Source organism: Taudactylus pleione, unplaced genomic scaffold (genome assembly GCF_031769625.1).
Source record: "Taudactylus pleione unplaced genomic scaffold, aTauple2 ptg000518l, whole genome shotgun sequence".
NCBI lineage: Eukaryota > Metazoa > Chordata > Amphibia > Anura > Myobatrachidae > Taudactylus > Taudactylus pleione.
In genome coordinates this window covers 10,922,968-10,940,439 of record NW_028284920.1, presented here as the reverse complement: position 1 = coordinate 10,940,439, position 17,472 = coordinate 10,922,968, and the positions used below count along the sequence as shown (strand labels likewise).

General features: G+C 38.0%; 1 protein-coding gene across 1 annotated transcript; it reads right to left on the bottom strand.

Moving 5' to 3' along the window:
• Positions 1–892: 892 nt before the first annotated feature.
• On the bottom strand, positions 893–16,797 carry LOC148501483 (olfactory receptor 5AR1-like). Its single transcript, XM_088450420.1, has 3 exons — positions 16,617–16,797; positions 14,899–14,968; positions 893–1,880 (listed from the first exon to the last, which is right to left on the bottom strand). Exons 1-3 carry the CDS (start codon positions 16,795–16,797, stop codon positions 893–895), a joined length of 1,239 nt encoding a protein of 412 aa, XP_088306546.1.
• Positions 16,798–17,472: the final 675 nt, after the last annotated feature.

Genomic DNA, 17,472 nt, shown 5'->3' with positions numbered 1-17,472 from the left:
TGGAGCAACCACCCAGGATATTGGAAAATAATTTAATCTGAGTTTTAGGACTTTGACTAAGGAAGAATTAAGCAAAGAAAATTATTTACTAAAGTGCTGGTTTTTAGATGTGGAGATTTTGCCCATAGCAACCAATCAGATTCTAGCTATTATCTTTTAGAAGGTGCTAGATAAATGTTAATTAGAATCTGATTGGTTGATATGGGTAACATCTCCACTTCTAACAACCCTGCACTTTAGTTAATATACCCTTTAGAGTGTAAATTCATTTTTGTGCAAGCGCTGTATGCTAAAATTCAATATTTGAGTCCGGCACTAAGTGAAAAGAGAAGGAGACTATGCAAAAGAGATATTTGGTTGAATAGTTGAAAATAGTTAAGGGTGGTTTCATCACACAAATATATTCTGCAACAGACCCAATTTTCACAGGGGGAACCTGCGTAACTACAACAAAAAAAGCATTAGTTGGTGTGGCTAACTTGTGGTTCAAAGGCATAGATGGAAATGTTTCAGGTCATTTTCAGTGTCCCAATTTTTAAAGTGGGAATTAGATGAGGCATGCACATAAGCCACTTCAGCACTTCCCCCTTCATCGGGTCATGGATTACCCTGTCTCCCTCACCCTCCGGGCCATACACTACTCACCAGGACTCACCTGGCTGTGCTGGTGAGTTGTCTAGATCCTAGTGGGAGGGGGGGATGGGGTAGTCCATGACCTGGTGGTGGGGGAACTTCCAAAGCGGTAACTCCTGTCCGGCTTCTTTGCACTCCAATGGGAATTATCATGATATAAGTATATTAGTTACTGTGTACTCTGCTAGGAAATGTTTGTTTGCTACAACACTATGCAGCTTTTAAACAAGGGTTTATTTATTTTTATACAGTTTAGATTTTATAAGTGGGTGTTGTGCAACCTTTCCTTATAGGCTTTCATTAATGCCTCTTTTACATCTTTGTTCCTCAGGCTGTATATAAATGGATTTAACATAGGAATAATGTTCACATAAAGAACAGACAGAAACTTTCCTTCATCCAATGAATAGGAAGATGTTGGCTTCATATACACACAAACAACCAGGAGATAGAAAAGGATAACGACTGTAAGATGAGAAGCGCAGGTGGAGAAGGCTTTCTGTCTTCCCTCTGTGGATTGAATCTTGAGTATGGCTGAGATTATATAGATATAGGACATGACAGTGAGAAGGAAGCAGCTGAACAGCAGCACGACACCTTCGGTGAACATTGTTACTTTGATGGCTGTAGTATCATTGCAGGCTAGTTTCAGTAAGGGAGTGACATCACAAAAGAAATGGTTGATCACATTGGAAGCACAGAAGGATAAAGCTGAAGAAAGAACTGTAACCGGAAGGGCAGCTGTAAAGCCAGATGTCCAGGCGGTGACTGCTAAATAAAAACAAGCTCTTTGGTTCATAACTTGGGGATAGAAAAGTGGCTTACAAATTGCCATGTAGCGGTCGTATGCCATTGTAGTGAGCAGCAGATATTCAGCACTGGCAAAAGAGTTGAAGAAGTAAAGTTGAACCATGCATCTCTTGATACATAGTGTTTTGTCACCTGTGATGAAGGTGTACAACATGTAAGGGGCTGTAACCGTGCTATAGGAAATATCCAAAAATGACATGTTACAGAGAAAACAATACATGGGGTATTGCAAGTGAATGTCACAGAAGATCAAAGTTATAATGACAATGTTGCCAAACAAAGTAAGTAGATAGATTAATAGAAAAGCCAGGAACAGTACAGGTTGCAGTATTGGAGTATCTGTAAACCCCCAAATAACAAAATCATGGACTTCACTTTTGTTGTCTGCAAAAATGTGTAATCCTGTAGTATGTGAAAGCAATGATATAGACATTACCCTACAATACAAAAACATGAGTTATTACATAAAGTCATATGATTTATTTATTATTGTCTTACCAAGTGTGAGAGATTACGTCACAAAAGGAAGCCTAATTCTGACGGATCTCCTGGACCTAGCTTGGGGCTGATGAAAGTGCAGATACTAATGATGATGGTAGCAGCGGCTGGCATTATATCGATGGGCAGAATGGCTTTCTGCTTGCAGGCTCACAAATTCCTGCATTAGCCCTATGGATTCTTACATTAGCATATGGTAGTAAATAAGGCTGCCCGCAACTTTAGCCACTATGTGTGCAACCCAAAATCAGCCACACAATCTCTATATCCCCAATAGACTAAGACTCGTTTTATAATCAGACCCTGCCTCTACCGGACACTTACCATCAGCTCTTAAATCCAACCAAGAACCTGATTCAGAGTTGTACTGTATGCTATGTTGATGTTTTATCAGTTGAGTGATTATCATCCATCTATGCATGCATCTGAGTTGCACTGTGCATGTGTCAAGGTACATTACCATAGCTGCTCGCAGCGAGTACTTATACACAGTGTGATAGACAATTAGGGATTGTTTGGGTGAGGTAACTGGGAGTGGCAGCAAGGAAAGCAGGCATGTTGGGACCGTTTTGGGGGCTTGTCTCAACCTGCACCTGTGATCCCGTACACAAGGAATATGGATATGGCATCTCCATTGCCATACCCATTCTGCGGGACCATAGTCTCTCTTAGGACTGAGATAATTGAATGATCTGTGACCGATACTGCACATTTGTACACAGATGCTGCAACATTTACATTGATGCTTGGATTTGCAAAGTCGCTAGTTGGAGGCTCAATACATCTCTGTGACATTTGCATATTTTTGCATAGAGTCTGTAACTCTACCTACACATTTACAACAGCAGCATCGGCGGCGGTGGCATTAGTCTTCAACTCTGAATCAAGCCCCAATTTCTAGCTGGATGTTTAATGCAAATTTAAGGTTCTGTCCCTCAATGTAAAGAAATGCTTTGTTATACTTCCTGGCAATACCCAGTTGCTATTTTTTTCATATATACAAAAATGCCACAGCCGACATGTAATAGCCTGCATTTTGAACTTAAAAACAAAATCTAGTGGCTATAATGCAGACTAATACATTTGGGCTCATGCGTTACACTAATACTCCACTTATTTAAGAGAGCACATTATTTCAATATATTTGTCTTCCAGCAAGAATCACATAATTTCTATTATCATAATTTATCAATAGACATGGGATCCCCATTTCTATTATGCAATGGCAAATATATTTTTTGACCAATAGTAGTACATTTAAAATCATGGTCACAGTGGATCAAGGATTCAAAGTACAGTCTGTACTCTCATACCATTTCTTTCCCATTCTGCTGCATATTGTTCCTCGGTTCATGTATGGGTAATCTACCAAACATTGCAAGGTTAAAAGATAGAAAAATATTGTTAACATTTGATCTGCAATAAAATCTTGATATCATTAAGGTGAGTTAACGAATAGACAGGTTACACATGCACGATCATCTGAATATAAAAAATAAATACAACCCTACCATAAGAGAAGCAACAGGGATGCTGAGTCATCTAAATAAATAAAATTGCGCTTTGGATAAAAAATTCTATATATATATATATATAATTATAATATTTATATTATATATATATATATATATATATATATATATATATTACCAATTAAGAATCCACATTTGTTTCCAGTCTATCGGAAACTTACTAATTAAGGCACCTATTACTTGTTAACAGCTTGCTGATAAAAACTATTCAAAAAGTGTTCACATTGTGTGGTTTGTAAATGTATAGCTACAAAATCAAAACCCTTTGACATCCCATAATGTGACATTTATAATATTAGATGTTTAATACTGTATGTACAAATTCTAATTTATATAATTTTCTACTGCACATTTGCATGTGTTGGATTGAATGAAGGAATTATGCTATAAAAAAATACAGTAAATACATTTAAAAAAAAAAGGTAAAATTTGTTAGATCCATGTTGCAAATTATCTATAGTTATTTTGAAGTATTGGATTGTCTCAAATGGCTAAAGTGTGTTTTATTTATTTATTTAAAATACAGCTAATTAACTGAGGTATTGAGTGAATAGAGGTACTGAATAATTAATTAATTGTTTACAGAGATATTTCTCCCAATAAAAAAAATTAAAATTCAGTATCATATTAGATTCAGAGAAAGGTGTAATCAGAACATTGAAATCTGTTAAGATCAGGATCTTAGGTTGACAGGAGCATCATTGCTTACTTTGCTACATATGCTCCTTCAATTCAGCTCTATTATATACTGTACTATTTGGGATAAACACCATTATATCAACATTTCACATTGGAACCTACCAGTTTTATTATTTGGATTCCCACAGCCGTCTTTATATAGATGTAAGAGGGATGCAACAGCCCTGTGTGCCCACACAGTCGGATCTAACTTAGCCACCGAACATCTCTTTGGACATTTTGTTCCAGAATCTATTACAACATTCCTGCAGTGGAGTTGAGAAAGAGGTAGGAGGGGCCCATTTCTCCCGTACCACACAGGACCTTATAAAGCCATCTTCTTGAGATTTGCCTAAGGATAACTTTTACATTTTGTCTTTACATCTGCATGCTTATTAATAAAAGCAGGATGATGATTCCTCATTTGGACATTTAATTAATAATACTCTTTTTTGGTATTGGCCAAGGCTTTTGAGCATAAGTTTTATCACTGATATATATATATATATATATATATATATATATATACACATATATAGAGGCTGTCAGGAACTGTATGGGAAAAAGCCAGGGGGTTAGGGTGGCTAGGGAGCAAGCAGGTGAGTGGCAGTGCTAGGTCTCCCTACTGAGGCCAAACCCAGGTTTGGCTAGACTTGACCAGAGGTGCAGAGTCTAACTCACTTGGTGGTCTTCACCAGTGACCCCTCCAGTTGGGATATGAGTTTCACTGCACCAAGTGAGCAGGTTCCGGCCCTCTGGATAGGTACCTGGGAGTGGCAGGAAGACCAGAACTATATTAGAATGAATTAATTAATGTAATAACACTAGAGGCCAGTGTGAAAACTAAATGGATAGGACACAAAGGATCAGTTAGGACTGAATACTTCAACACAGGATATCAGCGTGAACTGAATACTTGAATACAGTAGATCAGCGAATGAACTGAATACTTGAACACAGGAGATTGGCATATGAACTGAATACTTGAATACAGGAGATCGGCAAATGAAGTGAATATTTGGGCACAGAAGATCAGGGTATGAACAGAATACTTGAATACAGGAGATCAGCAAATAAACTGAATACTTGAATACAGGAGATCAGCAATGAACTGAATACTTGAGCACAGGAGATCCAGGTGCTGACTTCAACAGAGAAACACAGAGAAATGTGGATACAGGCATGTACTTGGAATTACTAGAGATCCAGCTGAGAGCTAACTAGTACTTAGCATGAAAGCTGACACTACAGGAACACAGGGAGGCAGTTAGAGAGCTGAGCAGCACACTAAAAGACAACACAGGGATTTACAAGAAACACTGGAGTTCTGTGAGAGCTTAAGTAACACGCTGGGAATTAGCATTTGAGCTAATACAAGTAACACTGGTGGTCTACATGAGGGCTGAAACAACACACTGTAGATACTTTGTGGAAAACACTGGAGAGTATAACAATCACTGGAACAGCGAAGTTGAACAGCAGTTTCCTGTTCCTGGAGTCAGACTAAAATACCCCTGGGTAGCTGGTCATTGGATCAGAGGATCAGCTGAGTGACCACAGGTCTACCATTGGAAGAGTTGATATGGACCAACATGGCTGCACCCATCTGGAATTATTTCTGCACATATGAAATTAATTTCTATTGTATATGTAATAAAATTGTAATCATTTAACCCTTTGATACTTCAGTAAAATCAAGATTGCACAGTCAGTAAATGTTCATTCCTTATTAAAATAATTGTGGACTATTATTTACCTTAAGGCTATAGGCACGAGAGCAAGTGTTTTTTTGCTAAATTATTTTACCCATTATCAGAAGGAGATGCAAGTGTGGATCCAAAACACTTGTTAAGGCAATTTCCATTGTGGTGAAAAAAAAGTATATAAAGGAGAGTTCCATAGATTTCCAAGGTTTACTCCAATATTTAAAACAGGCTAATCTGGATATTTCCACCATGCCACTTCATATCATTTAGGAAGGAACTTTTCCTTGCATCAGACTTGGCAATACCAACAATTTGGAGAGACTCACTCCGCTCTGGAGTTCATATATAATACAGGTGCCCCCTTAATCTTCATTTATTAGTGACAATTGCACTATTTTATATGTATGATTTTCTGTAGATAATCTGTGTATATTCTTTAAGTCCTCCTATATCAACTCATACAGGTTTTTTTTAAGGATGTATGAATAAATAATTGTTAATATATTTACTATAAAATCGTGTTCTGTAGTCAATATTTATCATTGGTCAATATTGTTTGGATGATTGCCACCAGATTAATCAGTTTACTACACTGTTCTCTCTTTTTCCTCCATTGTTCTACTTACCATTATGGGTGACTGTCCCTTATAGAAAGGTATCCAATTAGCCCAATATATTTTCGGCAGACGAAAAACTGTTTTTTTTATGATAATCCCTGTTTTTTTACGATTTTTTTTTTTCACTCTATCCTATTTGATTTGGGAGAACAAATAGGATAATTTGCCCAAAAACATAAATTCACAGACCTAGGTGTTTTAGCCACAGCACTTTCAGGGTTTGTTTCTGGGACACATCAGGTCCCGGAGAAAAAACCCTGATAAGTGCTGGCATCGACCCAGACTTTGGGGCTAATTGGATAGCCCCAGGGAATCCAATAATGTTTGGGGCTAATTGGATAATCCAGATAGATTGGCAGCATTGTATTAATTCTGATTTCTGGTCCAAATTCTATTTTCATATATACAGTGTCTCTTCACAGCTTCACATCTATTGAACTCAGTGCAGCACCCAGGGTTTAGCCCCCCTTGTTTTCTTCTTGTTTTATGTACAAGAGCAGTCAAGGGTGAAAGGAGAGAAGAGATACAATGAGATTGTCTCATCTAACCCCTGTGATTCTGATCTATAAGAAGCAAAGATTTGACCAACTTACTCTGCTCCCGCAGAGCCCACTCTTCAAGCCACAAGAGCAGTCTATTGACTGTGGTTTATTAAAGAACGTATTATGGTGACCACCATACAATATAGTGCACAGCCTATTAACTGCCAGATAATATAGAGAGCATTGTGTTGACAGCCATATATTACAGAGATCATAATATTACAGAGATCACAATATTGACTACCATACAGTAAATAGAGCATCCTTGTGACTGATATACAGTACAGAAAGCATCCTAAACACTGCCATGTGATAAAGAGAGCATCCTAGTCACTGCCATAAAATAGAGAGAAAATTTTAATAACAAATGTACAATACAGAGAGCATCCTAGTGACTACCATAGAGCAAACAGACTTCCATGAATGCACCATGCAAAATATTTGATGTAGACAAAGACAGTTTTATATCATTTGGCCTGTGTTAGTAAATTAATTAACGAGCCTGTACTTGTAAAAAAAATGAACCATACTGCATGAGTTAAAAGGGAGTGGGGGAACATTGATCTTGGTCTATCAAAAAATAGTTTTGCAAGTTTCACCCCTCTCGCACAGATAGTTTTCTGTAACATGGCATTCAAAGAAGTAGTGTTTTTTCCGTGCGTCATAAAAATACTTAGCTCCAGTGGCATCACAGGAGGGGTGCGGGGGGTGCGGGCCGCACCCGGGTGTCACACGCCGAGGGGTGACACCGAAGTGCAGACTCCTCCTCTGGTGACAGGAGCTGGGTGCTGCACTGTAGAATTATGTGCAGCACTCGGCTTCTGTCACAGTGAAGGAGCCAGCACTACAAACACACTGGTCCCCGGGGGCAGCCCGCACATCCTGGACCCCCCGGAGACACTAAAACCAGGGTTCGGGTGTGAGAGAGGCCAGAGTTGTGGAAAAATAGTTTCCTCCTCCATCAGGACAATACAGAGAGAATCATAATGCCTGCCATGCAACAAGCATATTCCCATATTTGTGACATGTAAAATGTATTGCAGTATAGTATGATCATCTGGCCTGTATTAGTAAATATATATATATATATATATATATATGTATTAGGGATGTGGAGGCTCGGATAGGTTCGAGTTTGCTTTTGTCCAGGAATGATGATGTTCGTCCATGTAAGATGACGTTTAGCCTCTTTCTGAGTTCCGTTTTTTTGGAGGGAAAAATCCGAACTCAACGTGCAAACTCGAACCTATCCGAGCCTGCACATCCCTAATATATATATATATATATATATATATATATATATATAGTGCATCCAGTGAATGCCATATAATATAGATATCATGCATATATCTGATATAAAATGCAGGGAGCATTCTGGTGACTGCCATAAAACACAGACTGCCATACAATACACACAGCATCATAGTGGTTGCCATACTTTACGGAGAGCATTCCAGTGAACATCATAAAAAAACAGAGATCATGCCAATGACTGATATAAAATACAGTACATTGAGCATTCTAGTGACTGTCATACAACACAGACTGCATCATTGTGACCTCCAGACAATCATACAGCATCTTTGTGACCACCATACTATACAGACTGTAACCTAGTGACAGGGGCAGAACTATGGGAGACAATGGAGGCGCCTGCCACCGGGCTCCAGGTCTGAAGGGGCACCTCCTGCATTTTCCACAACATATTCACCCCACTTAGGGCTGTAACTATGTACCAGGAGTTTACTGTGACGGCCACCCGTACATGGCACCTGAGAAGCCACCATACACTAGTGGAGAGCCCCATGTCAGACCATCAGCTGCTGCCTTCATCTGTCTATGGCCTATCTGCATGCAAATTGCTACATTAGTGTCAACGGCTATGATGGAGTGGGGGGGGGGACCAAATTATAACTTGCCTCCGGGCATCTGGGATGAACTTATGCCACTGCCTAGTGACCCATATACAAGAGCATTGTATTTACAAAACACAATATTAAGAGCATTCTAGTGATATATATATATATATATATATATATATACGAGAGCATTTGTGACAGGCATACAGTATTATACAGTGAGCATCCTAATAAAGAAAGCATCCTAGTAAATACCATATAATGCTGAAAGCAACATAATTGATATATATATTTCTGAGAGCAGTCTATGGACTGCTATACAACAACAAAAAATCCTAGTGACAACCATATAATACTGAGAGCATCCCAATGACTGCCATACAATAGATTTATTTTCTCTGTTAGTGCTCTACGCAGATGGGATGGGAACTTTAGTATATGAAAGAGTAAAGCTGGCTAAACACTCTTGGACTGTATATCATATATGTAGTCTCCAAAATATTGTAAAAAAAAAAACAAGAGGTTATGATACCACAGTAATAATAATCATAAATATGTAGTGCATTTCACATTCCTGTGTATCTGAATAAATGACTGACATAAGTGAAGTATAAACAAGATCAGCATAGATCTGGTGTGGGGTTTGAGGAAACTATATACTGTAGTTAAACTTTGTTGCAGAGCATTGCATGTTGTGTGTACACTGTTCTTTTATTTCTTTAAAAATATAACTGAATATATCAAAAAACATTCAATATCACAGTATAGCAATATATAAAGTAATCACTAAACCAAACCACCCTAAAGAAAACATTAGTTTTCCATAAACTGTAGGAACATTGCATATATAGATTGGCATATATCCGAAATAAAAGTGTGGAAAAGATCCCAATCATTGGTACAACATGTCTGCTGTTTCCAGTGTACCCTATAGACAGTGAACAAGGCATGAGAGAGTTTGTTGCACCAGGTCAAAAATATGTTATAGGTAAAGCATGTATCTGCTTTCATCCAGGGTGTATAGTACCTAATGGAAGAGACCCTCTAGGCTGATGAGAGCACATAAAAATAAAGTAGAAAGATACCTGCAAATGAGGCATTAGTGAGCTGGAACAGGGATGATTCAGAAAGGTCACAGAGTGTGCTATCCGGATCCCCTGTGTGACTGATGCATGTTTTGCCGCTACTTGCTAGGTCACAGAGTAAGATTTAACCAACTTGTCTGAACAACCATTTGTGTCTGTTTTCTGGTGTTTTGGATCAAATTGCTAATTGTCATTTCCTCCCATACATTACCTGATTTTCATTCCAACCAACCAACTAATTGGATGGTTAGATGAAATTTGGTCTAGTGTATGGCCAACTAAAGCCACTGACCTTCAGTAATAATTGTATTTGGATTAGAAGAAATATATTTTTTGTTAGTAGGGTTTAATATTAATCTTTGGTTACCTACTGCAAATGATGTTAGCTGCTGAAATTTTTTCACTGAAGATCCTTTACACACAACTTCTTCAAGATGATCTTTTCTTACTTGCTACCAGTAAATAAATGTAAAAGCTCCAGCATTTTCTGCAATTTATACTTTATAGAAAATAGTGCAGTTTGGTGCCAACTGTTGGATTAAGGCAGCTTTTGCAAATGAGCATTATTTCAGTGGTTTTTATACCCTTTCATGATGTATTAATTGTCAAAAACATCCTGGGAATTTATGCTCTGGACAATTTAGCCAAAGACAACATCAAATCCGTGGGTACTTATTTAATTAGTCTATAATAGTAGGTAAATAATTATGCATTTGGAACCTTTGAATTGTACATTCCTATAAAAAAGTGGCGTTGAAATCATTATTAAGCACATACAAAAGTTCTGAATTATTTTAACCCCAATTAGATTGGGCTCGGATGGAGATTTCAGTTATTGAGTTATTGCTTTTCAAACAGTAGTGAAGAGTAAATCACTTACATTTGATTTTTTTTTAAACAATTCAGGCAAATGAAATGTTGATGATACATTGCACTAATTGAATTGCACAGCAGAACAAACTGTCACACAGAGGTTAAAATTTCAGTTATACAATCATAAAAATATATATAAAATACTAAAATGTAATCAAAATAAAGATGAAAATTTTTAGAAAAACATTTACTGTCACCAATTAACTTTTCTCAGTTTATCAAAATCACATACCCATCCTGCATGGCATTGACATGTTTTGCCTGGATGTTATGCCTAATGCACTGATGCAAAAATATATTCTACAACATATTTTACAGCAAACAAAATTTTAAGCCATGTCTTTTTGGCAATAGTGTGCAGATCTTGCCTATGATCAGGATAAATAGAAGACACTTAAAGGCATGTAAAAGTAAATTGAGTAGGAAGCATGGCCTGAGAGCCAAGAAAAATAGACACATACTGAAAGAGCTCTTTTCTGACCTGTAACAACCAGTCAGCTTCATCTTTGTTCTACCTTCTAAGCACATAACAAATCATATTTAGATCACTGTTAATTTAGAGTTGTAAAGTGTTCTTTATGTGATAGGCATCCTTATCTCCCATCTTGGGGACAGTCTAGCTGGGTTCAGCCAGTCTATTTGTTACAAGTATAGATAGCCAATTGGTTATGTAATGATTGTTAGGCTATGCTAGATCACATTTCAAAGACAGTATTATCTTGGGCATTGCCATTGTCATATTTAGCTTATATTTTTAAAGTTTAAACTCTCTCTGGTACATAAAGGTAAACTTGTTACTCATCCTTACAGTTGTCCCCCCTTTCCAATTTTGTAGTTCTATATCATCTTGTTACAGGTTGAGTCTCCCATATCCAAATATTCCGAAATATGGAATATTCCGAAATACAGATTTTTTTTTAGCATGACTGAAATAGTGAAACCTTTGCTTTTTGATGGTTCAATGCACACAAAGTTTGTTTAAGGCACAAAATTATAAAATATATTGTATAAAAATACCTTCAGTCTGTGTGTAAAAGGTACAATAAAAGAAAATACCCCAAGCGCTAGTGATATACAAGGAAAGAAACAATAAATACATACATGTGTATTGAAAAATGTAAATTGAAGCAGCAGAAAAATAAAATATGCTTGTGATAGCACACCTAACAAAGCACCTGTGAAACAGGTTCGACACAGAAATTCTAATCTAATTCTCTGCGCTAATTAGATTAAATAAAGAAAATAGGGCTAAAAAGTGAATATATAGTTATACAAAATTATTTAATATTCAACAGACAATGACATGATATATCAATTTCACCAGTCAAAATAAAAATAAAAATACATAAACAATAAGTAATAAAAAATAATAAAAAACATCAAGTTATCATATAAATTATGAAAATGCTAAAAAAAACACATGTTTATACTTCAATATATCTAAAGGAGGTGGATCCTAAAAAATCTGGTAGATACCAGTGTTATAAGATACTCAATAGTTGTATTCCACACCTGCAGTACGATCAAAGTCTCATTCAGAGTCAACATTAGTTGATGGTATATCTCTGTGTCCCATATATATTTGAGGAGTGGATAAGTTTCCAAACGGAATCACATGTAATCATACATTCAAGAGAAACAAAGGAGAGATAGAGTGAAAAGATCACATCTCCAGTGGGAGATATCAGGCAACAGTTGTATATGTTACTAGTGGTAACCGCTCATGCTGCACATAAATGTAGTAGAGGGAGGCAACTTCTCCAACAGGAGGAACAGGGGCCATGACTACCTTGTAAATATGAAGAATCCTATAGCTCGCGTTTGCATCCCCGCCTCAACCTCAGTGTTGAAGGAGCGTCCAATTTGCTGTGCGGCGTGAGTCTCTCCGGGTCTCCTTAGGTGATAGCAGGTATCTGAGGGTAACAAATAGGGTCCAGTGTCCCAACCCTGATGCGTTTCGCACCGCTATTTGGGGGCTTTTTCAAAGAGTGTTGTGCTTGTCCATATGGACCCTTTTTATATCCAAATGAGTTCCTTCTTGTAAGTGCTTAATTAATTACACCTGTTAGGATTCCACCTCCTGATCCACCTCCTCTAGACACCAGTGGGGTGTGGCTGGCCAAACGGAGGCGTACCCGAAGGAACGCTTGCCATTTGGGGGCGGCCCCACTGACATCAGCAGTGATATCAGTGGGGAGCTTCCTGCTCTACCTGGGGCTTGCGAGTGCCGAGACCCAACCTTAGGGTCTTGTCGCAAGCTCCGATGGTCACGATGGTCTTGACCATCGCGACAATCACCCTGGTCAGTCGCTAGAGCTGTGGGTGGTAACCCACAGCTTAGCAATCGACCAAGAGGTGGCACTACAAGATGCAAGCGTCCGCCCTCATTCAGAGCGACCGCTTGCATCTAACGACCGCCTCTGAATGAGGTCCTAAGTTTCAGAATAGTCATGCCACAAAAAAACATTCCAGTAAAAGAGAGGCCAGATTTGAAGAGACCTCAAAGGAAGTACTAGCAGGCTTGGCAGCTTAAAAAGAAAGACAAGCAGGCACTCAAGAGAGAGAATCACTCAATGCAAGGCTAGCTCACCAATCTGTTGATTCTGCTAGTTGCAGCATCCAGAGCCATAGTCCCCAGCTGCAAGACAAGCATGTCAGTCAGCATATGTTGCTAGACATGCAGCCTCAAGGGCCATGGAGTTGACAGCTGCAAGACAAACATGTCAGTCAATCAAGGCTGTTAAAATTGCTACATCCAGGGCCTTGGAGTCCCCAGCTTGTCAGTCAGCCTATGCTGTACAAACTGCAGCCTCGAGAGCCAAAGAGTCTCCAGCAGCAACACAAATTGACAATCTGCTAATGCTGCAAGAATTGCTGTTCTTAGATTAAAACTGTGGCAATTCTTTTAAAATGCTGCATTTAACTATGATGCAAACATCCAGTATGAGCTGCACCCTAAGGTAAAAATTGAGAACATTGCAAGCACACTATGTCTATATATTAGAATGGGCAATATTACAGGTAAGTCCTAGATAAATTTGACTTAATATGTTAGTATTGGGATGTTAGGGACCCATCTTATGGGGTTCACCTTGACGTGGTGGAAGGGCAAACATTTTTGGCTAAACATGTACTAAGAACCTCACTTATACTCCATGTTAATTGTACAGTTTATCAGAATTATTTTGACTATCATTGTTCTTAGAACCGAGAGTGTGCACCTGCATTCTATGTCCCTTGCTTTGTACTTCAAGTCTCAGCATGGCAGCACCTGTTATTATGTTTAACATTAGGGTGTGCAGTCCAAGCCCCCTCCCCCTATTCAAATATTGGGAACATGTCCAGGCAATGCATGTACTACAGTAATAAAACATGAGGCAGAGAAGCATACCCACCAACATTTCCCAGTAACAAACCAACACATGGGGGGCATGGCCGCAGATAAAGGGACATGGTCACTGATAAAGGGGCATGTCCATGGGGGCTGGAGGCATCGGGTGCTGGCTGGTTTAGAACTTGCAATATACTGCATATTCTGTATACCAGTGCTGACGACAGTCAGGGCAGAGAAGCACGGAGGTCGGAGAAGATCCAGCTGTCGCTCAGCAGCACTGCGGGAGTTCTGGGTCCCAGCAGCGCTGCTTAAGAAATCTGGTGAGTGTACCAACCCGGTACAAAACAGTACAGCCCCGTTTGCCGGTACAGACCATTAAAAAACGGTACTGTACCGGCTAAAATGGTATAGTTGGAGGGTATGGAGAAGCACCTGGTATATGTTGCTGTGGGGGCAAGGTAAAACTCTCACTACTCTTGGACCCACCTGAGCCACTTAAGTCTCTGGTTACTAGAGCACACAATAAATCAATATAACCCTTCTTTCCAAAAGACATTTTTATGAGCAACAGGTCCAGCTGATGATTCAACATTCATGTAAGGAAGGTCAGGGTAAAGTCTGCCATCGTGTAGGATTACTGCTGCCACTTTCCAATGAGAAACAGCATTTTATTCAAATTAACTTAATTGGAAATGGGAACCTGGAAGCAAAATGACATTGTGAAAATATACCTGGCATTGATTTCCACATAGTCTTTCAGCTGCAGAAAATTTTGCATGCTATCAATAACGACATCAAGAGCTTTAAGAGGCCATCAGATGATCTTATAGTGATCATCCATGCTGGTGAACAATTTGAATTCAAGAGACTGCAATTTCCAAACTCTTTGAAGGTAGCAGGTACTGACCTGCAAACTCCTTGCTTTTCCTATGGGCAGTTGTATGTGGCATGTTCAAAAGTGGGGGCTTCCAAAAGCCTTTTCATTCTGGCTCCTAATGGAAAAACAAACAATATTGTTTATACCTCAGTGTTGAGGTAACAGTTCCTAAATACTCTAAATACTGTTTCAGGGCTAAAACCATGTTAGCAAAAAGTGGGGTTGTTTTCAGGTTCAATGGATTGGAATTATAGGTGAGGACAATGCAAAAAATGAAGACTGCAGATGTACTTCATGGTACTTTCTTCAAATCTGGGTAAAATTGGGTATTCCAGTTAGTTAATAATATTCTTAAGAAGCAATATTTTTGTATTAATATATTTGAGTGCAAAAGTAATGTTTCATTTGACTAACCACCTAACTAGAAAAAAAAACAACTTCTAGTGCTAATTTTGTTGAGAGTAAAACCACTTGACTACTCCTATATATTTTAAATGTGATATCAATAGGATATAGTGTAATATATAGTCTATAAAAAAATAATAAATACTTTAAGCAGTAGTATCTTATTGTGAGCTTGTGGACACCCATCGCAAAGTTATATACTGTATAGAACCAAAAAAAAGACTACAAAATTGTATTAAAAAAATGTAAATGAAAATGAATCAGTAAGGACACTTATACAGTCTATATTAACAAAATAATAAATGACTCACAATAATATATTTCATATATTAATCACTACATGATTATTTTATATGTATTTTACATGCATCATAAAAATACATCAATACAATGCACTAAAATAAAAACACATATCTTGCTCACAATGTGCAAATAAAATATAAAAACAAAACAAAAAAAAAAAAATATATATATATATATATATATATATACTCCTTTGCAATAAAGCGGGACTCTCAGACTTCGAAGAAACGAGTGTTTACTGCATCAATACATCAACGTTTCGGGGCCATCCCCCTTCGTCAGAATACAGATACAAAGTGAAAAAACATACAATTTATACTTGCAAGACAGTGACGGTGGATCCCCGCAGCGCGCCATCCAGGTCTCCAGTATCCGGCATTCTACTTCCGGTTTTCGACTGTGACGTCACACCGGAAGTGGCGCTAGCCGGGTCCACGGACTGGCCTTGCTTCTAGGGGTGATAGATACAAGTGATTAAAACAGTGTCTATTTTCCACAAAATATGTGGGCAACACTATAAAATACATAAATATTCAACTAACAGATAAATGCACCTTATAGTGAATCAGAACAAAAACGTAAATATATCCTATTATTCATATTTTATATATTCAATTAAATATTAATTTAATCATTGCACAAAAACGCCATCTAGTGGCAATAAGTCATATTGCTTTAGCAACACATTTCCAGAATATATCAAATTAGTATAGCATACAAAAGCAATAGATTTATAAATCTCTCTCAGATATCTGTATCTTTAAACTAACACATTCTTTTGCCATTATTATAAAAAGCAGTTTAAGTTTAGAGCTTCATTTAATCCAAAGGGACTGACAGTATTCAAAGTAAATATCCATTTACTTTCTATTTGTAACAATCTTCTAGCCCTATCGCTCCCTTGGATAGTCCAAGGGATGTGGTCAATCATACGGTATCGAAGCATAGCCATAGTGTGCTTTGCTTCCACAAAATGTCTAGCAACCGTTTGATCACTATTACCCTGCAAAAGTGCAGCTCTTATGGCTGCTCTGTGCTGAGCCATCCTTTCCTTGAACTGTCTTTCTGTCTTGCCCACGTAGTGTAGCCCACATGGGCAAGACAGAAGATATACCACAAATTTGGATGTACATGTCAAAGCATGTCTAATTGTATAGGTTTTACCCGTATATGGATGGCTAAATTTATCACCAGTTATTAAAAAAACGCATGTTACGCAGCCCAAACATTTATGACAACCTGCTTTTCTAGCCAAGAAATGAGTGTTTAGTGAACCTAAAGAAGAAACATCAGTACGTACTAACAAATCTTTTAAATTAGCTCCTCTGGAATAGCTTGGTAACAATTTGCTATTCTTCAATGTTTTCAATTGAGGATCTGTTGTAACTATGGGCCACAGTTGTTTTGCCCTTTTTGTGCTTTCCTGACTCTTTCTAGAAAATCTATTGACCCATGGTACAACATTAAGTTCCGTTTCAGATTTCTTCTTTTCTTGCAATAATGTAATCCTATCAATCTCTGTAGCTTTCCTTTTTGCTTCCTCTACCAGTTTCCTTGGGTAACCCCTTTCCAAAAAATTTTTTGCCATTAATTCTAGCTGCAAATTTCTCTCATTAGGCTCATTGTTAACACGACAAACCCTGAGGAATTGTGAATAAGGTAAGCTAGATACTGTAGATCTCGGGTGACAACTCTCAAATTTCAATAAAGTATTCCGATC

Bases quoted from the DNA above. Each gene is read 5' to 3' on its own strand.
- LOC148501483 (XM_088450420.1), bottom strand. From the start codon at position 16,797: ATGGCTCAGCACAGAGCAGCCATAAGAGCTGCACTTTTGCAGGGTAAT. The intron at 14,969-16,616 runs GTAAATGGATAT...GGCCTCTTAAAG, and splicing joins AAGATTGTTACAAATAGAAA to CTCTTGATGTCGTTATTGAT. The intron at 1,881-14,898 runs GTATATTTTCAC...TTTGTATTGTAG, and splicing joins TATGTGGAAATCAATGCCAG to GGTAATGTCTATATCATTGC.